We start from the raw sequence: 20,579 nt of genomic DNA, 5'->3' as shown, positions 1-20,579 counted from the left end.
GGGCCAATATCATCAGCGTCGTTAATTTTCGTTGCCCTTGAGCTCGGGTACGGGGTTCACGTCCAACTGATTGCATCGACAAGCAAAGACGGTGATACATGACCCGCCTCCGCCTCGCCGTCAGCACGTTTCGACGGCCACCGTACGACCGCCCTTGAATGCATCATCCAATATCAAGAAGCCCCATTCGCTCCTTGTGACAGGCGAGATTTCGTCATACTCGTTCGGCGTCACTGTCCCCGGGTTACACGTCGTGGGCGTGATGCTACTTATGCCGCCGCCGCCGCCGCCGCCGAAGAGCATCTGATCAATGGATGAGGTGTTGCCGCAGGCGTCTGGCGCAAAAGCCCGTCGCCCATCAAATGGCCTGGCGGTGACATCCCCATCCCACGTCCCGCCGCCTTGGGCCATGCTCAAAGGGAAACGCGGTAGCGTCTCAAAGCTCGTCTGAAGCCGCAGGGTTGGTCCACGCGGAGGGAGACATCTCTTTACCGACTCGGGGGTCGTGATGGCGATGCCAATCATGCTTTCCTCGACGTCCGTCTCTGGGACCCACGGTTCCTCTTGCATGCCGCAGAAGTAGTCGTCATCCTGAACCCACAGGATGGGTTCTACAACTGCTGGTTTCGCTGGTCTTGATACGGGCAGTGGCGGGAGCGGTCTCCGTATGCCGACGATGGCACCGGCACCCTCAGGTCCACCGTACGCTCGCCTGTACATGGCGTCAAGGTCTTCCACAGCGGCGCTGCTCACGCCCAGCCAGTCATAGCTGCGCAGGAGGTCGGCCTTTGATATCTTGGCACCGCGGCTGGCTAGCACGAAGCGGCGCAGCTCATCGACGGCGTCCTCGAGGCGCAGCGGCGAACGCGTGGTCGAATAGACCGATAGCGCGCTCTTGACGCTGTACAAGTGGTCGAGGGCCACGAGAGTCAGACCTTCGGAGGAGAACAGGACCTCGTTCTGCAGCAGAGACGCGTTGAACAGGGCACCAGGCAGGCCGTATGCCGCGGGGCTGGCCGCCCGTGACAGCTGTGGTCCTCTGCTGGAGGTTCCGTCAGCCGCACGCTCGCTGCTCTGAGATGGCACCGGGGAACGGGCACCAACGCCTCACCTTGTGGGGAACCTCTTCTCCGCCTTGGTGAGAGCCGAGTCCAGGTCTTTCTGTGCCCGGAGCGGCAGGTCCGGTGCGTGCATGAGCCGAAGCTTAAAGGGCCGAGTACAGAGATCGTCGGACGTGCCCGTGGCCGACGACGACGTCGTGCACGGCGTCATGGGCGGAGGCGATGACAGGAGCGGCGTCGTGGGGGACAGCGGCCACCGCGCTCTCAACGACCGAAGGGAAGCGGTGGATCTCGGCGAGGACAGCGTGCTGCCACTGTGCTTGTGGCCGTGGTGGTGTTGCCCGGTCTCAAGGAGGTTGCCGCGAGACCGCGAGCGAACGAGCCCCTTGAGCCCGGCCGAGACGGACGTCAGGGTAAACTTGGAAGCCCCGCTGGCGGCGGCGGCGCTCGGGGGTGTAACGGGCGTCACGGGCGAGAGGAACCCCGGAGAGCCGTACGGCGGCGGCGCCGCGGCAGGCAACTGGTAGTCCCTCCGGACAACGACGAGGGTCAGGTGCAGCGCCCTGCACGCGAGGCGGCCCGCGGCGTGCTCGAGCGCGGGGACGAGATGTGGCGGGAGGTGGTGGGCGTCGAGGACCGAGGGCCCGGCCTCGAGCGGCGACGAGATGTGATCCTTGAGCGCCATGCTGCGAGGGTGCTTCGATGAAGACGACGACGACAACGACGCGGCCGACGAGGTCGCCAGCACAGGTACGGCGACGGCGGCGGCGGCGGACTCAGACCCCAACGAAGGCCGGGCCGCCATCTCTCATATGTACTCTGGCCGGAACACTCCGTGGGAGCAGGTTTTTGCTACCTACCCTTCCCCCCTCTTTGGCCCCCCCGCAACCCTCCGATCAACCTCTTCTTCTTCTTCTTCTCGAAGCAACACAGCACAGCCCGGTGCTCACGCGCCGTTGGTCCGGCCCCTCTCATCCGGTTGCCGGGCGAGCACGCTGCGTCTGACTGAGGGACTGACTGACTGGCTTGCCCCTCTCGCTCGCAGGAGGGCAGTGTCAGTGTCAGTGTCCGTGACGGGGCCGCTTCTGCCGCGGCAAGAGGAGAGGGCAGAAAAAACGTGGCCTTGGCGGAGCAACAAGGAGTCGGCAGTTGAAATGGGAGCGAGGGGGAGGGGTCAGTCTGAAGTGAGCCAGACACAACGCCGGTCGATGACAGGACAGACGCAGGGAAAGGGGCCCGGGGGGGAGGTCGTCGCCTTACCCGCGTTTCCGCCCGAGACGGGCGTTGGGCGAACGGAGACGCGGAAGCGAAAAGAAGACGAAGATAACGGTGTTGGAAGGGCAGTTGCTGTAGCCAAGAAGAGACGGGGGCGAGGCAACGATGTTGGATGAGAGATAGGGAGGGGGGGGAAAACAAAAAAGAGGTGGGTTTGCACGTCTGCGCCCCCACGTGCATGCGTCGTCCGTGCCTGTCCTTTGCAGCGAGTGGTGTTGGTAGTTGGTATGCTCGGGCACCGAGTGCGTTTGCAGTATCGCAGTGGAGTTTTTGTCGTTGCCAAATACTGTACAGTACAGTACCTCCCCGTGTGACAGACACACTGGACGGCGCCCGCCACTTGTTATATCTCGCTTTTGCTCGTCATTCCCAATCCGCAACGCCGCAAACAAACCTGCAGTCCCGAGGTCCCCTGATATCTCACCCATCCAAGCCGTACTGTACTTTGTGCATCCCAGCCGTCCTCGTCCATGGCTTTTTTTCCCGCACGCGGCGCGTTTCGGGGCCCCAAACGCCCGCCACCACCCGAGCCAGCAAGCAAGTAAGCGCCGTTTCGGGTTATTTTAATAACTACTTACACGGCAACAACAAGCCATGCAATCCACCACGCCTGGCCCCAAACATGACATGGATGGATCAACGGAACGAAATGCTCTTTTGCGACGGGCACGCATCATATTACCCGCCGGCCGCCGCCCTTTTCCCTCGTCCTTCCCCCCCCTTTCCGCTGCAGCCCGACTGCCGGCCGAGGCCCCTCCCCTCCCCTCTCCTCGCGGCGGAAACCAACTGACTGCAATGGACGGAGCTCCTCCAGTCTTGGACCCCTGTCCTGTGTCGTGTCGTCGTTGTCCATCACAGGTCCCCGTTTCCGCATTGGGCGCCACGTATCTGCAGGTCCCGCGGTCCCCTCCCCGCCTTTCCGCGCTCCTGGCTGGCTGGTTGGACCTTGGCTCCTGGGGCAGCAGCTACTGCAAGCCTCACGGTCCTCGTCACTCACGCCCCCGCCGCGACCCGCTGCCCCGGGTCGGCACAGCGGCCGCCGCTTCAGGTCGGCGGCTAAGTACTAATGCGATTCCATCATCATCATCGAGGGACCGGGTGGTGGCCGACCGCCCTTGTCTTCCGGCTCCGTCGACCCAGCCATCCTTACCGTCCATCCATCCATCTACTGCCGTTTATTTATGTACGTACTTGCGTAGTATGTGGTGCTGAATGTGGAGAGAGGTCGTGGGAGCTATTTTCGACACCGGCAGCTAGCACCGAATCTGCCTGGCTGGACTTTTAGTCTCCCGGGCTTCAGACCTTAGCGGCGCCAACCCGCCCCTCGTGATTCGTTCTCCCCAAAATAGCCGTCACTGAACGCTGCTATCATGATGGCCTACCCACTACATCAAGATCAATTCTGAAGCTCTGGCGGCTTCATCACCGCGCGAGAGGGCAGTTCAAATCAGTGGATAGACACCGCTGTACGCCGACCATCTCACATGCTGGGTCTTCTGTGGTGGAGGGACCGCATAATATGGGCCCTTTTTCGGGAGCTCTCGCGCCCGGTTGGAATCCCGACTACACTTGCACAACGTCTTCAACGATCGACCATAGCCGTCACAGCTATGACAGCTGTTGAATTTCTAAAATACTCGTAGACTCGGTACCGGCGTCTCCGCCACCTAGCCACCGAATACGCTCTCGTCCGTCTGTAGCGGCAGCCACATCATCTTCGCCGATCCCGAGTCGCCCATGCAAGCCAGCCGTCGCTTCGTAAAGTCGTTGGAACCATGCGCCCATGCTCCGCTGCCATGCACGCCTTGTCGATCGAGCCACACTTTTGGTTTCCCTGTCTACACCATTGGCTCTGCGTAAAACAAGACGGTGCCATGAGAACAGCCCTGAACGCCTTGCTCGAAATCAATCCCCTTGCATCCTTTGCGCCCACACGTGCCCTCTCGCCGCGGCAGGTCTCATGCCGTGTCGGGTTCGATGAAGTGGCCAACTGCTTCCATGGAGATGCCGATATTGGCCTCCATGGCTTCCGATGATGCGCATGATGCCCCCTCCCAATCTGTTGCCTGTCAGCATATACCCCGCCATGCCGCGCTCGCGGTCGCTGTGTAGTCAGACTCACCCGAAACATCATTTTCCGCTTCATCCACCATGAGTCGTTGCAGGGGCTCAACAATCTCTGCCAAAAGGTCAGCATTGCCCATGACTCGAGGCGGTCTCGAGGCAAGGGAACGCATACCGCTCTGTATCGCCGAAAACATGATGTCTTCATCGAATCTCGGCCCCTCCGCGCTTCCCGGCTGCGGTGCGCATTTACCCACCACCCGCAGGATGCAGTAAGCCGCCTGGCGCTCGATCCGAATTCGGCGCTTGATGTGCACCTCGCGTAGGTAGACCAGGCACTGTTTGGCCAACTGGCGAACCACCTCGTCTAGAGACTCGCTGTCTGCCACGGTATCCGTGTCGTCTATCTCGTCGGCACTCCCCTCGCCCTGGGATGGATGTGCCAACCACGGCTCGAGAATTTCCTCCTCGATCAGCTGTTCCGCTTCGTGTCTCGTGTCAGCGTCGGGGTAGACCAGAAGGAACGGTGCCCACGACGGAATCAGCTCCCGGCAGTACGACTTTCTGAACTTGGCAGCCACTTCGTCTGGCTGCTGTGAACGCATCGCCAACCTGACAAAGGACAGGAATGCCACCCCTTCATAGTTCTGCAATTTTCGGGCTTGGTCGCAGATGTGCCGGATGAGGACTTCCGCGTGCTTCGTCGCCTGAGTGCTCTCGATATATCGCTCAGCTCCCTTAAGAAAGGCGTCGATGTGTGGATTCACCGAATCGACCTGAAGGTTGCGACAGAGGGTTTCCAGGATCTTCACTTCCATGTACGTCCCCATGGTGGATAAACGACCCACGATGCTTTTCGTGGGCTCCCAAGCCTGGTCAATGGACAACAGCTTTTCCACGAAGAGACTGCCCACACGGCCGACCGGCTCGTCATGCACAATTTGAACCTCCTCCGAAGTCCAGGGGACCGGCGTTTCCTGGTCAAGTCGATCCGAGGCATCCTCGACGATGAACTCAGCACCAAAGGCGGGCTGCAGCTGCGCCATCAGGTGATCGATGAGTGCTATGATGGCATCATACGACGGAGCCCTGGTACCCCGCCGCAGAATGGTAGTGAGCATGCGAGCGTAGTTTGCCGTCAGATTGCTCGACGCGTCGGCGGCAATAATGCGCAGGAGCCGCTCGAGAAAATCTTCAGAGAGGAGCGCAACCGCCTCGCGCGGCCCGAGCTTTGCAAACGCCAACATGGTGCCAAAGACCTCATCCCACGAGCGGAGATGGAACTGGAAAAACTGCCACAAATGATTGAACAGCATGACCATACCTCGCAATACCGACTGCCTCGCGGGGTCGCCATTTAACGCAAGTCTGCCGTGCTCAGACATGTCGTGCCCGTTGGCGATTGATTCAGCACCAGCAACATAACGACCATCACGGTCGTAGACCTGGGGCAGCTCCTCCGCGACCTTCCGGGCGGCACGGATCATCGCCTCACCTGCAAACGCCCGGACGTTCTGCTCGGGGCTGCGCTGAAGCAGTGCCCTGTATGCCGAATGACGCAGCGTAAAGTATTCGATAAACTCTAGAGCGCACCTCGGGCAGTCGGAAATTGCGTCCTGAAGCGACCCCGAGTAGCCAGTGAAAAAGGGCGTGTCCTTCGTGCGGGAGACGATTTGGTCCAAGTGTGCCAGTGCCACCTCCATGCCAAGGCTCTGCAGCTCGTGGCCTCGACTCTCCGGCGAGACGAGTTGCCTCTCCACCTGCTTGCTTCGATTGAAACAGCTTTGAACAAATATGGTGTGCGAGGGATCGAAAAGACAGTGACGCCTCAAGATGACTGTGTTTTCAGCCACGATGTGCTCCTGCAACGGAGCCGGTAACGCGACTCGCAGTGGAGCGGACTGATTCTGTGTAGTCATTGCAGTCTGCTGCATCTCCATCGATGAAGACCGTTGGTAGAAAAGCATGTAAGCGCTGTAGGCCTTGTCGTAAACCATGCCGTTCGTTTCGTACGCGGCCCGATGATCAGGGCCGCCAAATGTCGCGTTTGCCAGGTGCGATGGGTCCCACGGCGTCACGATGTCGTCGTTAAACTCGACCCAACTGTCGACGCCGAGGGGGCAGGGTCGCTCCCTAATGTATGAGTAGTAATGGCCTGATTCGGCCGTGCCCGTGTGGACGAGCACTCCAACGAGCTCGAAAATGTCCTCTTCTGCTGCAGCATCCGGGTCGCTCAGGTGCTCTATTGTGTAAGGCCGCAGGTTGATTTTACGAGGAAATGAGAAGTGGTCATTGATCTTGCTGCGCTGGAGGGTCCGCAGGTTGAAATCGAAACGTTTCAAGTGGAAAATGACATTGTCAGGGACGTCTTTCAGACAGGCTCTGCCTCTTTGTCAGTATAAGGGATTAGCATCAGGGGAGTTGTCACGTACCTCTTGACGGCATCCACATGTCGGTCGCACGTAGAACATTTGTACTTGTTATCTGGTCATTGTCAGCAGATTCCGAGGAGCACAGGGCTAGTAATCCCTTACCGCCATCCATGACTTCGCCGCCCACATATGCCTGCAGGCTCTCTTCCAATGTGCCGTTCCCTTTGATGTCGCATTGGATTGCCGAAAACGGTTCGAGCCTCTCCGAGATGTGCTCGCACTCCTTGGATTTAACTTGCTGTACCAGCTGCCCACCGTAGAAGGACCTGAGCTTCTTGCGATCTTCGGCCAGAGGAAACTGGCCTTCCCAACGGTCGAAAAGTAAGTTGTAGAACTCATCGACGTCCATTTGATTGTATATGTCGATCATTGTGTCATCGTAGGTTTTGATGGCACTGACGAAGGCTATCGGATCGACATAGCGGCGATAGCTCTCCTGCAAAAAGCCGAACACATTCTGGGTATGGAACAGCAGCTCCTGGGTATCGCTCGGATCCTCCGTGTTCACACTCAGGATAAATTGGCGAAAGTTCGCGTTCATGTACAGCTGTGTCAGAAGAGAGTTGAGGTAGCACGTGTTGGAAAGGTTTCGCAGTCCAGCGTAACCGCACGGCGATCGAATAGCCTTGAAGCGATCAAACTGCTGAGGGAGATCGTAGAGGTAAGGCTCATCTTGTGGCCAATTGTCAGCAACGTAAGCCAGATTTTGAGTTGAGAAACACGTACCGTCCTCATCCTCGTAGAAGGGCACGAGACGATTGAGAAGATTCAACACTCCATGTAGCTCATCGTAATCTTTGCTCGCCAAGCGGAAGACGATATCGTAAAGCTTCGCTCGCGTGTCTGTGTTCAGGATAACGCGTGATACAAGCAAGGCACCTTCCTTGACCTGCTCTGGGAAAAGATGTCGGGAGAAAATGCGGCGAATGAAATTTCTGCGTGCTGTCAGTGGCAAGCCTCGTGGTGTAGCAGGACTGATAACGCACTCGGGCCATATCTCGGATGTGGCCAGAGCAGGGTCTCCGTTAAGACATAGCTGCAGCAAGGTAGCTAGGCCAGCGACGACAGGGTCGCTTGGATCTTGTTGCGAGAGGTGCTGATTCCACTGTTGTTAGCCATGCCTAAGAGAATGACTTGGAGTGGCTTGGCGCTTACCTCGATGGTTTCATGCTTCAACAGGAGCTTGCTGACCTGCGAAGCCAGCCCTTCCAAGTCGACCTGTCCACCCAAATGAAACAATAGCTTTCTCAAGAGTTTGAATAGCTCATGACACTGGTGAGGAAGCCCAACCGCGTCCCGTATGAGCTCTGAGACTACTGACCACAGGTATCGGGCAAGGCCGGGAACCTCGGATTGGTCAGACGACATGGCACCGTCGTCTTGGCCGTCATATGGCGAGACGTCCGCATCCACGAAGTTTTCCAGGAGTTCCACAACCGTCATCCTTGTTGCCCTTCTTGGGTTATAGAGAACGAGTGTCTGAATGAGATCACGGAAGACTGGGTCTTGCGCCATATCAGCCCAGAAGGGTTGATCTGACTGGCCAAGCCGTAGAATCGCGATGCAAGTGCTCGCAATCAGCGGCAAACCCGCGTCGCCCTGACATTCGACTGCATTGGATAAGAGTTCGACGAGGCGCTTGGGAGGGGGCCCATTGGTGGGGTTGCAACCGACTTCAGACGCGCTGGATCGATGTGTCCCTGTCATTTGTTAGCAGGCTGAATGTAGCACGAAAGAACCTCTAGGCTAAACGCACCTTGCGTCAACTTGACAAAGGTTTGCATCAGAGCACTCGCCACCCGCATTTTCAGTGATGTTGAGGTTCCCGCCAAAACATCTGGATCGGACAGAGCCTGAACGATGAGACGCAAAGCTCTGTGAAGCACTTCATCTTGGCCGTTGGACGTTGCCGTCTCCTCGGGGCTCTGTGCCAAAGAAGCCTCTGAAGTAGTCCGTCGAGCGCTCTCGACGTACTCTGTCAGGGCATGAATGGCATACAGAGACTTGAAAGGCTGTCCGGGGAGGAACAGCTCTTTGTAAGAGGACGTCGAGTCGCTGTCGAATTGTGACATGATGTAGCCGTCTGCTGGAATATTGACAATAAAGTCATATATCTGCGCAGTGTTAGACGCGAGCTGAGGCGCAATGTGTATCACACCGAGCATTGGGGTGTTCACTCACCTCTCCTGCGATCCGCTCCTCCATGCTAAGGTAGTCCCAGAGCTCCTCGAAGTGTGCCAGAACTTCCACCTCGAGCGGAAGCGATCCGGGCTTTATCCGCCGTGGCGAGGACGAATAATTCTCTTCCCGCTTGACTATGATGAAGCCGTCTTGGATATCAAGCTCTTGCAATGACTTGCAAATGTCTTCCTCTACCGGCATCAGCTGGCGGCCGCGGTAATACGCGCGATAGTTGTCGAAGCCTGTCTCTTCACGAAGGCTCGCGAGGAGTGATGACACAGTGTTCAGTTTGCCGATATTCAATGGCATGATGTCGGTTTGTTCGTCGCCATCGAAGGACTGATACTTAAGCTGTGCTGAGTCGCCCTCAACTCGATCGGGTGTCCTGGACATGAAAGACCGCAAATCTGCCACTGCAAAGTTGGGCTTGGACTGGTACTTCTTGAGGAAGAACCGGAGCAGCTGCAGGGAGCGAGTGAAAACGCGTTCCTGTTTGGCAGTCTCCACATCAGAGATAACAATGGCCATTGAATTGTCATCGCTGCTCGATGCATCACCGAGAGATCGCTTCAGGACATCAGCCGCGCGCTTGAGCTGATCCAGGCAGCGACTGACGAGCGCAAGGTGCATCCGTTGTGCGTGGGGCGAGGGGTGGCCGGTGATAGAACCCCCTTCCAGATACACGCCAAGGGTAAGCGTCGAGATTGCTTGTATCACGAGAGTCGAATCTTCGGCCTCTAGTATCAGTCTCCAGAGCTGCTCAATCGCGGTCCGGACTACAGGAGTCTCGTCGTCCAGGATTGTACCGCCTTCGTTTGAGAAGCACTGCAACTTCTCCCTGACGAACTCCAGAACTCCGTCGCAAAGATACTCTGTCGGCAGTGTCGGAAGAAAAGATGCGAAGCATGTCTCGAGAAATGTGTTACGGAATGATGTTCTCCTGGACGTGCCGAGGATGATGTGCCATCCTGCGCGCCGGTCATCTGAGCACGTCGACTTTGACCCCACGAGCAAATCCCATAGTCTTGGCCCCAAGTCGTTGTCGATCGACTCGGGCTGCAGCTGGATGAGATTGGTCACAAACTCTCTTCGCGGATGGTTGATGATGCCAGAAAACACTGCGCAACCGGCACCAGATCGGCCTGTGAGTCCCGCATGTTCGAGTTCCTCCACGAGCAGCTTTGCCAGATCGTGGTGCTCTGTCAGAACTTGCATTTGAGTCACAGTCTCGTTTCGGATTGCCATTGAAAGGCACCAAAGACTTCCTAATGTGGTAGTCGACTTGGAAGCAATGTCAAGGATACAGCTCTGGTACAACTGAGCCCGGCCATCTGCATCGGGGCCGTAGCCAAGGAGTTCCTTGAACTTTTGCATCGCAAGATGCTGGACTTCCCGATCCACTATCTGGGAGTCATGGGACATGACGGACGAATCTCTCAGCAGGCGCAAGCAGAGGACGTATGGCTGAGAGGGGAGCGTGGAGCGGTCTTCGTCGCATCTGCGCATCGTTTCACACAGGGTGCTATCCAGTGCCATCCGAACCGGTGCCGAGAACCGCTCCAGCGGAAGCGACTGGAACTTTTGGCAGATTCGCAAGAGCTCTGCCAGGTCGAATAGGGCCAAGAGGGTGTTGTGCACGCGTCTGAGAGCATCCACCACGCGAGGATCCTGGCTTGACGTCAACCCGTGCCATATTTGATCCGAGTGCTCCGCGTGGTATGTTTTCGTAACGACCAGGAAGCCGATGATGTTGGCAGACTCGACTATGATTTCCGGGTGGCAGCTGCCGCCCAAGATGTAGTCGATGAGCCCGGTCTGGAGCAGATACCCGGCCAAGTGCTGGACCAAATCAAGGCTGCAATACTCAGCGCGTTCATTAAAACGCTTCCACAGTTTGATGAGGTGTGTGCACAGCGTGGTGACGCCGGCCATGCGTATGTGCATTTGACTCGAGCGAACGAGCTTCTCCAATGCGTCCACCTTCCATTCCCACGCAATCGCTTCACACGCGATGTTGGGGCTAAGCGAAGGGTGCCGAATTCTGTGGCTCATAAGGCGACCTTTCGCTTCCTGGCTGCCGCTGCGCAAAGACAGTGGCAAGACCTCGGCGAGGTTCTGAATCGTTGTGCTGGCACATTCAGGGTTCAGGCTTGCGATGTGCTTGTCGATAACGGCCATCAAGGAAGTCGACATGGTTTCCATCATCAGATGGCAGGCGGCTAGGTCACTGTTGGCGCATGCATCCTCATCTTGACTCTCGTTGGAAGTTCGAAGCGCCGCGCGTGTGTGGTCCTTGAGAGCCCAGCTCAGGGCAGCGAAGTTGTCTGCCAGCTTCGGCCACCGAGAAACAGCGCTGGCCAGCGCGTCAACGAGCTCTGCGAGACCCTTGGCACAACCTGCAGGGCTATCATGCAAGATTCTAACGAGATGAGCCTCCAAGTTGGCCGGGTTCCAGCCGGGCTCGGATACACTCTCGTTGAACGGGTCGGGCTGGCAGTCGAGTGATGACACTGTGTTACGGAGCTGCTGAATGTATGCGGGAGCAAGAATGGTCGGGGCCGAAACGCCTTCGGCAGGTGGACTGCTTCGAAGGGCCATGGTATCGAGTGCGATGTTGTGTGCAGTCAATCTTGCGAATGCAGCATAAAGGCTCAAGAGACGGTGCCTCAGTATGGGGTTTCTCAAGAGCTCCCAACTAGACAGCGTCAGCGGCGGGCAACCTTTAAAACAAGGTGTCTACTTACGTGCGTGGCAAGAGACTGGCCACAGCCTGGGGGAATGCATGCCAAAAGTCTCTATGAATGATGCGCGACTCCAACACGACAAGTGGGTCCGACTGTTTCGCGAACTTGAGATAGTCGTTCAGCCAAGTGACGACATCGTCGAAGACGTGACCGTCCATGATCTTGTCTGGCAGGCTGTCAGCATATCCACATTTGGCCAATTGTATGCACTTACTGGATGAAAAATAGTCCGCCAGGCGCTGTAATGTCACGGATAGCCGCTCAGGCGGCAGACAGTATGGGAACTGGGCTGTTGGATCGGCCACCTGCTGGATGTCGTCTACCGCTCCAGCAGCAGATGAAGCAGCCGAAATGTCCATCTCCATCTCCCCCTCGCTGCCGGCATGAACCTCGTCTGTCTCGTTGATCGGGATGACTTCAACAGGAGGGCTCGCGCCGAGTCTTGACGATGGCGTGCTCCCAGAGTCAGCAGGGGGAGCCTCCGCCGTCTCTTCACCGGGGGTCCGTGCATCCCGCCGAATGTCGACGGATTCCGGGGGCGTGGGGTCAACTTCGGAGCGCGGCTCAAGCGACGCGGGCGACCCTGGCGGCGACGCGGACTCTGAGCGTCTGCGGAGGTTGATGGTTACGCGGCTGGGTGGCGGCTCGAGCGAGGCCTGCCGTTGCTCCGGTGTGCGTGGGGTGGCGGGCTTTTCGTCCACGGCCATGGCGCTTCCAGACCGGGACTGTTCGCCTTCGAGGGTGGTAGAGCTCGAGGCGTCATGAACTGGGTTCACGGTATCGAGAGACGCTGTTGGCGATCCAGAGGCCGAGGTGCGGCGGCGCTTACGCGACGAAATTTCACCGTCGTCAAATGGATTGGGGCGAGTCGAAGGGTGCTCAGGAGATGACGCTTCTTCCGGCAGCTCGGAAGCGGATGTGAACGATGGTGAGCCCGGCGCCATCTGACTTGTGTCGAGGGAGCTCGGGGCACGAAGCTTTAAGGTGCGAAGACGTCACTGCGTCGTGAAAGCCGTCCCGGCGGCAGCTGCGCAAAATTAACATGTGTGTTGACTAAGCAAACTGCGCATCGGCGTGAGATGGGACAAGGAGCTGGCCGGGCGTCACGGCTGAGTGAAAGTTGATGGATGATTCGGAGAGATGGGAAACAGGCTGGTGATGTCGGATGCAATGAAGATGAAGAGAGGTGTGAGGCAGGTAAGTTTTGGAGCGCCAGGATTGGCTGACGGGACGCGGTGCTTGTGTGGGACCGTGACGGTGGACAATAGGCGACGTCGAGTGGGTGGAGGGGTAGCTCGCGCCTGCACGACTTCGGCGAGGTTGGCGGGGGAGGGGGGAGGACTGGGTACCAGGTACGTAGAAGCTGTCACGGCAACGGGACGGGATGGAAGCCTTGCCCAGTGGTATGTGCGGTAGCGCTGGCGGGATCGCTACAGGTAAGGTAGGCACTAGGCTTGACCCCTAACGCGCGGAAGGTAGGTAGGCTGGGCTACCGGATAGCGACGTCTCGTTGGCGGGAGCTGGATGTGGCCGGAGAGGAAAAGGTGACGGGAGCGACTGCCGCGAGAGCTCTACAGTGGGGAGCCTAGCAGCCCTGGGAGTGTCCCGGGAGGCGCGGGTGGGCTCCAGTTGCCATGTGAGGGACGGGAGTGGAGGGTCCCTGAGGTGCCTCCATGACTGACTTCGGGCGAGACCAGTAGCCGTCGCCACTTGGCTGGCTCGCTCCAAGCTTGTTGGTGCCTAGCTCCCCGGCTCGGACAGTGGATGGGCCCCGGCCGCCCGGGGATCTGGGGCGTCGTCGGTTCCAGGTGGGCCTCACATCCGGCACGCTTGCGCGTGTGAGGGCCTCCTCCAGGCTCCAGCTGGCCGTGTCCCTCTCCGCTGTCGAGCAGCTCGTCCCAGTGTCCGTGCCCCAGTCATCAGCGGGAGCCTGGGCATTCTGATAGCCGCGCACCATCGCCAGGCATTCTGCAACTTGCGCGGAAGAAATTGAAGGAATCGGGCACGCGAAAGAGTCGTGACTTACCGTTCTCGTTGTGCGCGAACACGCTCTAATGCACTCCGCGTCTTGTTGCGACAGTACTGTGCCACGGACAACGAGACAAGCTGCCAGAGAAGCTAAGCGGATATTAAAGGAAAGACACCGAAAGCGCATGGATATGTGTGCGCATGCGTCTTCGTGAACTGCGGTGGCGGCGGCAAAGATTGCGCGATGACGGCTAGACATGTGCTGGTCGTGGCCCGTGAGAGGATCAAGGTGACAAGGCCCAGTGCAACACGTCGTCACCGCGGCCAGGCAAACAGCTGTGACAGTGATTGCTGACACTAGCAGCTGCGAGTGCGGCTCGGGAATCGAAAAAAGGCGGGAGACGGTCTGCGCTCTGCAGCCTGAAACACTGAAACAGCGCGGTGCCTCGCTTGTGCACCGATGGACCTGGCTCGAGGGGATGAAGGGGCAAATGATTACGGACACAGGGCTGTCATTAGGGTTCAGCATGTCACGTCGACTCAGCAACCTGAAAGTTGCCATTGGCATCGAGGCCTCGCGGCCCGGTCCCGCCTGGGCAATTACGACAGGAGGCTTCGCCGATGGTCACGAACGGCGTGATTGGGTTGCATCACAGAGTCTCGACTGAGGAGCGGGCATGCCAGGTCCAGTGTCACACAGACACACCTACATCTTAGGGCGGCTATCGTCTGCGAAATGTACCGGGAAACACAGCTAAGTAGAAAACAAAACTTAAACTGAGATATGAATCCTCAGTCACGTCAATGGCGAAGCTACCACGTCAGCTCATGAAGGCTACCCTGCACCTCGGGGTACAAGGCCTCCTCCGACCAAACCATGATGTGGAGTGCGCAGAAGGTGAATGAAAAACACCAAAGGTTCCATGGATAACCCCGCGGCCTGTGTGTTGTTTGCAACTCCAACCAAGACAGGTATTTGGGGCTTTCGCTGCTCATACGCACAGAGCATGTCAATATCTGAATTTGGGCGGCGCGCATCCTTCTGGAAGCCGTGCCGACACCCCTCCCCTGTCTCGTGGCTTGCGCACAAGTCCATGCCATCCCTAGACTGGTACGGACTACCGGCACGGCAAGGGCAGCGTCAGCGACAGGCGTTCGGCTGCAGGGTGCGAGGCTCTGCTGCACAGGACCTGGAACGCCCCACGAAGCCGCGCTGGCCCGGATCAACACCGGCGACTGAGGTCACAGGTACTTTGCCAATTTTAGGCAGGCCCACCTGTGGTCGATTTTGGCACGCCCAACTCAGGCTCCACCATCCAACCTCATCTCATGCCTTGCATAGCTTCACTTGGTCTCATTGTGCACCACCTTCTACGCCCGCTGTTCGCGTTGGCATGCTGTATTCCTCAACTTTTCCCCTTCCTTTTTTACATCCATAACTGCTCCATTTCAGCCGGGTGTTGAGCCCAGAGCTCCCCATAATGGCGTTGTCGACACAGCCCACTGGGCGCAAGAGGCTCATTCATCATCTCGATACGCCCTTTTCCTCTGTTGCGTGGTAAAGCTGGCACCCCGGACCCGATTAGTGGCAGCATGACTTACATGACCAAGGCCTGACGTATCTTTTGACGATCAAGACGCCATCTTGGAGATGCTGTGCAAGTAAGTGTCATTCATCGACGCCCACACCTCTCCTGCTCACGCGGTATTGTAATGTAGCCTTCTCAGCCCCATCGGGCAACACAGAAGGCATCATACAAAACCTTCCAAGGGAAAGAGAAGTGGCAAAACACGTGCGGACTCAGCGGCAGACGCGTCAGTCGCGAATGAGACCCACGTGCAAACAGCGCCGCAAAAGCCCGAACTCAGCGCCCATGTCGATGTCGGCTTCAACTCGATTACCAGGAAACTCGAAGAAACGTCCAAAGAAACGCCCAAGGCGCGAGGAGACACTAGCGCCCAGGCCACAGGCGATGCTAAGCGCCCGTACTCGATGATTTTCGTTGCACGAGGAAATCAGTCGTCGGCTTTCAACTGCCACTTCCCCAGAATGATTGGTGCGGCAACCCGAGCCTCGCCGTCTGAAGAGAGAACACGCTTAGTTGGCTTCTCCAAACCGTGCTCTGAGAGGCTAAGCGCTGTCTTGGGCGTCGCGCGGGTATCGTCCGTTGCCGTGATGCGCGATGCCCCGGGTGCTGAAGCGCTGTGGGCGTTTGTACAAAAGACTGTTTCACCCGTCGATACCTCATGGCTCGAGGAGAGCAAGGCTAGTGCTTATCGGCCAACTCAAATTGGTTCGACGGAGACGATTGTTGGAGCAAAGAAGGCAAAGATAACGGCCTGAGCGTTGTAAATTAATTAAAGTCATACGGAGTCGCCCACCTGTCACGAGCGAGGCATCCCCAAGAATCCCATTGAGAGCCCCAGTCCGCTTCGCATCCCACCTATGCGATATCCTCTGCTGGCGGGCATTGCCAGTAACCCATTTCAAGGCCAAATGCTACTACAACGATATTATGGGAGAAAGTCTCTGAAGGATAGGTGCATTGTAAATTGTTCAAGAGATCCCCCGAGTGCGTTCATGCTGTACTATTTGGTATTCTGAGGGTAGATCGACCGAAGTGCTGCACGGCCCAACAACCACTACACAGTTTCTCCGGTGTCCGACAAACACCTGCTGCAGTGGTCAGCTGCACGTGAGACAGACAGACGACTGTTCAGTGTTCGCGTGTCCGTTTGCCGGGCCGTCGGTCCTTTCCCGGGGCAACCGCAGGTGTGCGCACCTGCCACGTGCCCCTCGGCTGTACAAAAGCCGGCCGAAGCTCCTTCCAGTGCAAACACAGCGACCGCTTCCCCTGTGCGGGCTGTTGGCGACTTCCATTCTTACCCATAACACAGTCTTCGCGTCTGCGCTGACTAGCGAGTCCAGGAGACGCCGCCTCACCTCGACCGCCGGAATACTCTTAATTCGGACAAATATCTTCTTACCGCCCACCTCTGCTGTCCTCAGCGCGGGCTTTCGGGATCGGTAAGGCATAGAAAGCCCAAGCGAATCAGTTTGCTGAAGGTGGAAGCCTTCGTCTCCCGGCCCTTGCCTGTCGACGCCTGCGATGGGACTGACGCTGTCGTGGCGAAGTACAGACAGCATACCAGACTCTCGGCAATCTGGCCCATTTCTGGCAACGTAAAGCTTTCAGTGGTCTCGCGTCTCTCGCCCTCGTTTGGGCCACTTGAGCAGGCGAAATGAGTGGCTCAGGATACAACGATCCGGAGAAGTTGGCAGCTGCCCAGGAGCTTGCCCGAAGCTTCAAGTCGGGAGGCGACAGCAAGCACCGACGCGGAAACGCTCCAGGCAGGACCGCCGCGCCAAAACGAGCGCCCCAACCCACCCAGAAACGGCCTGTCATTCAAAATCCGCAACCTTCGAATGTTCTTGGCCCGCCGCCTCCAAGCCAGCGACAATACGGCGGACTCGGCAGATTTGGGGACCCCAGCGCCAATTACGGACAGCCGCCTGTGCTCGGCAATTCTGCAGCAGATTTCCTACGCCGCGTTGACGACAAGGCCCCCGCGAAATCGGTAAACAAAGCGCCTGCTGTGGAACAGGGACCAGGCGACACAAACAGTTGTCCTCCCGCAACTCAGATAGCGAACCCCACCTGCATCTTCAAGGAGCAGAAACCTGAAGATGCCCAACCTGGATCTGTCCTAGACACGTTCTTTTTCTTGGTGAACGGAGGAAAGCTTCCAGATGAGAAACAGAAACCCGAGGTAGAGTCAACCGAAGACTCGACCGAACAGTCACGTCCGGTTGAAAAATCTACAACGGCGGGCCAGGATCTGATCGCGGTGTCTCCCGCTGGTACAGCCAAGACAGGAGCTACTCCGACAGCTGCGTGTCAACCTTCTGCGACCGAGCCTGGCGGCTCTGTCCAGAAAGTAGGACACTCGGAGACCCCAACGACCCGACTGGTTGATACCAAGCTCTCTCCCCAAGCTCCGAGCTTCGTCCCAAATCAGATGCTGCAGTCTAGCGCCGAAAGTCTGGCCAATACTGCGGTTGCCTCGGCGGCTGGGCAGAACCTTGACTGGAACAGCCAGAGCTTTGCAAGCAACGCAATGGGCGAGACCGCCATAAACCCGGCGTCGTTCAACAGTATGAGCCTCATCCAGTGGACGCATTGTGCCCGCTGTGGGTTCCCTGTTCCTCTGGCTAACATTACACAGTCCCTGCACCACCGATGAACCCGTTCTTGTCTACGAGTGGTCCCCCGCGCGTGCCTCAAGCACAGGCACAGCATATCACAGTTACAGGATCACCGTCAGCTCGGCCTGCAAAGACGAAAGAAACTGGACGCGGTCTTCAGTCGTCGAGGTGGGCAACCTAGGCGGGCAAGGGCCTGCAGAGTGGATGGGCCAGTCGAGAACTTGCGATTGATGGATCGCTGCGATGGTCGGAGCATGATCGCCACTGTATATTGCATCGAGGGAAGAGGGTGACTGGAGAGCGGCACACGACCGAGACTTCACAAGTCGTAAGAGTGCCACGTTATCAGATGCTGTGTCAGAATGCCATGGACAATAACACGACGATTTTGCTGGCCAGAACCCGGTGTTTGTTTTCAGAGAAAGATACACACACGTTGTTAATCGACCAAATTGTACTTTGTTTGCATGGTGTACGATGCATGATATTTACGGTATTATGACTGAAGATCGCGGCTCTAACTTGTCATGCTCTTCTCCAACATCTTGACCCCTTCCCTCACCTTTGGCGAAAAGTGCTTCCTGAGCAGCTCCCCTTCCCAGACCGTCGAAGCAAACGGGTTGCTGCCCTCGACAGAGTCGCTCAAAGGGTTGAACTTGCCGTCGCCTTTGCGCTCCTCCGTGTTCCACAGGCTGTTGATCTTCTTGGAGTGCGTGTGGGCGATATCGCCGAGCAAAGCCAGGACGGCCTGCGTCGATTTCTCGGGCAGGTGCAGTGCCGTGGAGGTGAGCTGCTTGGTAAAGGCGGCGAGCCGCAGGGGCGGGACCTGGCGGACGTTGTACGCGGGGAGGAGGATGCCGGTGAGGGAGCGGAGGAGCAGGACGGTGGTGGTCTGGACGTTGACCTTGGAGGTGGCGGATGCGGCAGAAGAGGAAGAGGTGCTGAGGCGGGTGTTTTCGAGGTCTGGCGCGGTGGCGAGCGGGAGGAGAGACTTGAAGAGATGTGTGGTGAAGAAGGACAGGTCGAGATGGAGCTCGTGGCGGGAGTTGTGGGCGTCTTGACCGGCCAGCAGGGCGTAGGCCGTGACGGTGCAGAGAAGCGCCTCGCGAGTGAGGTTTCGCTCTGGAAGGTCCTTATCATCCTCTTCGTTTTCGGCATCATCTTCGGGCTTACCCTCGGCGTCCTCGTCACTGTGGCGTATCAAATCCTTGAGTGCTTCCAGCAGGTCGCCAAAGAAGTCCTGGTTGATGAGGTGGGAGTACTTCGCTAGACCCTCCAGAACGGCACCCATGAGGTGGGGGACGCGCATCTTGAGTATGCGGAAGTACGTAGCAAAGACGAGCCTGAGAGTCTCAGACTGCATCCTGTCGCGCTCCTCGTGGCTGACGAGGGCGTCGGCCTGGGCCATGGTCTTCTCGAGCGCCTTTTGCTCCTTGATCGCCTTTCTCTCCCTCTTGGTGCGAAACTCCCTCTTGTTCTTCTTGACTTTGGCCAGGTCCTCGGCGGACCTCTCCACTCGGTCCTGAGACGCCTTGCCCGAGAACTCGGACAGAAGCCTGAGGCTCAGGAACAGGTTGACGGTGCTCTCGTCGACCTGGAACTCCCGCGCCTTCATCATCTTTGTGAGCAGCGACACCGCCTCGAGAGATGGCCTTCCCTCCTCATCGTCGCGAAACAGTTCCTCCAGCGCCTTTTGAGACTTGACGGCATCATCGTCGATTTTTCTCCGGCTAAGCTTGCCCACGAGGATCTTGACGACGTCTGACCGAAAGTTGAAGTGCGGGACCTTGGTGATGAGGGAGCACGCGCAAGTTACTGCAACGTTTGCGACACTCTGCCCACCTCGCACGGGCTTTGTCTCGAACTTGGCGCAGCGCGCAAGCTCCTTGACGTAGCCTTGGTAACCGGACACCAAGCTCTGTTCGAACTGCCTCATCTGACGGACCTCCTTGGATATCTTCTCCTTGGAGGAATCTTCTGTTTGTGGGCGTATCCTATAGCCGGGAATGATGTCCTGGTAGACGGTCATCTGCGTCATGAGCGCCAGCATCTGGATCGTTGGGATCTTGGACTGGCCAAGGGCGGCGATGGTCTTGAGCGCGCCGATGTTCTCTTCGGGGTTCTCGTTGATCGAACTGGCGAGTTTGGCAAGCTCTTCCTGAGCCTCGAGAATTTGCTGCGGCTCTGGGACTTGGGGCTTCTGCTCCTCCTCCTCCTCCTCAAGTTCCTCGGGCTCGGACTCGATATCATCCTCGCGACCCTCGAGCCACTCGTTGTCGCTCTGGACGGATGCGGCGTCCTCTTCGGGCTCGACTTGTCGCACAATTTCTACGCGCCCATCTGCGGAGCGGATCTGAGGAAGCTTCGTGCTCTCTTTGGCGTTCTTCTTTCCCTTCTTGCGGCGCGACGCGTAGTCCTGCTCAAGGTCCCAATTGGATGCATGCTTGAAGAAGTCCTTCTGGGCTCTCCTGGAAGTAGCGGCAGGTTGCGCCTCATCGTCGGACGAGTGATGGGCCAGCTTCCGCCGTTTCGAACCGGTGGCCGTCATTTTGGGTTCGCAGTGCCAGACGCGAAATCTGGATTGTCGCCGCTGTGATGGCTGATCGCCCTGGAGAAATGTCTTCTCTGAGACCCTGGATATCTGGAA

General features: G+C 57.9%; 3 protein-coding genes across 3 annotated transcripts; all 3 read right to left on the bottom strand.

The window, feature by feature from the left end:
- Positions 1-120: 120 nt before the first annotated feature.
- On the bottom strand, positions 121-1,746 carry PLICBS_000692 (uncharacterized protein; the record flags this gene model as incomplete). Its single annotated transcript, XM_018318279.2, has 2 exons — positions 121-1,039; positions 1,112-1,746. 2 exons carry the CDS (start codon positions 1,744-1,746, stop codon positions 121-123), a joined length of 1,554 nt encoding a protein of 517 aa, XP_018183804.2.
- A 2,548-nt stretch (positions 1,747-4,294) lies between these two features.
- Positions 4,295-12,701, bottom strand: PLICBS_000691 (uncharacterized protein; the record flags this gene model as incomplete). The annotated part of the gene is made up of 12 exons (XM_018318280.2): positions 4,295-4,395; positions 4,459-4,515; positions 4,576-6,782; positions 6,833-6,884; positions 6,935-7,504; positions 7,559-7,767; positions 7,819-7,928; positions 7,988-8,532; positions 8,589-8,946; positions 9,014-11,708; positions 11,758-11,923; positions 11,972-12,701. The coding sequence occupies 12 exons, from the start codon at positions 12,699-12,701 to the stop codon at positions 4,295-4,297; spliced, it is 7,800 nt and encodes a 2,599-aa protein (XP_018183805.2).
- Positions 12,702-18,449: 5,748 nt separating this feature from the next.
- PLICBS_000690 (uncharacterized protein) lies at positions 18,450-20,480 on the bottom strand (the record flags this gene model as incomplete). Its single annotated transcript, XM_018318282.2, has 1 exon — positions 18,450-20,480. One exon carries the CDS (start codon positions 20,478-20,480, stop codon positions 18,450-18,452), a length of 2,031 nt encoding a protein of 676 aa, XP_018183807.2.
- Positions 20,481-20,579: the final 99 nt, after the last annotated feature.

Source organism: Purpureocillium lilacinum (genome assembly GCF_023168085.1).
Source record: "Purpureocillium lilacinum CBS 284.36 DNA, scaffold_1, whole genome shotgun sequence".
In the NCBI taxonomy this organism is placed as follows: Eukaryota; Fungi; Ascomycota; class Sordariomycetes; order Hypocreales; family Ophiocordycipitaceae; genus Purpureocillium; species Purpureocillium lilacinum.
Note: the sequence above shows the minus strand (reverse complement) of the source record. Positions and strands in the feature narration are given on the sequence as shown.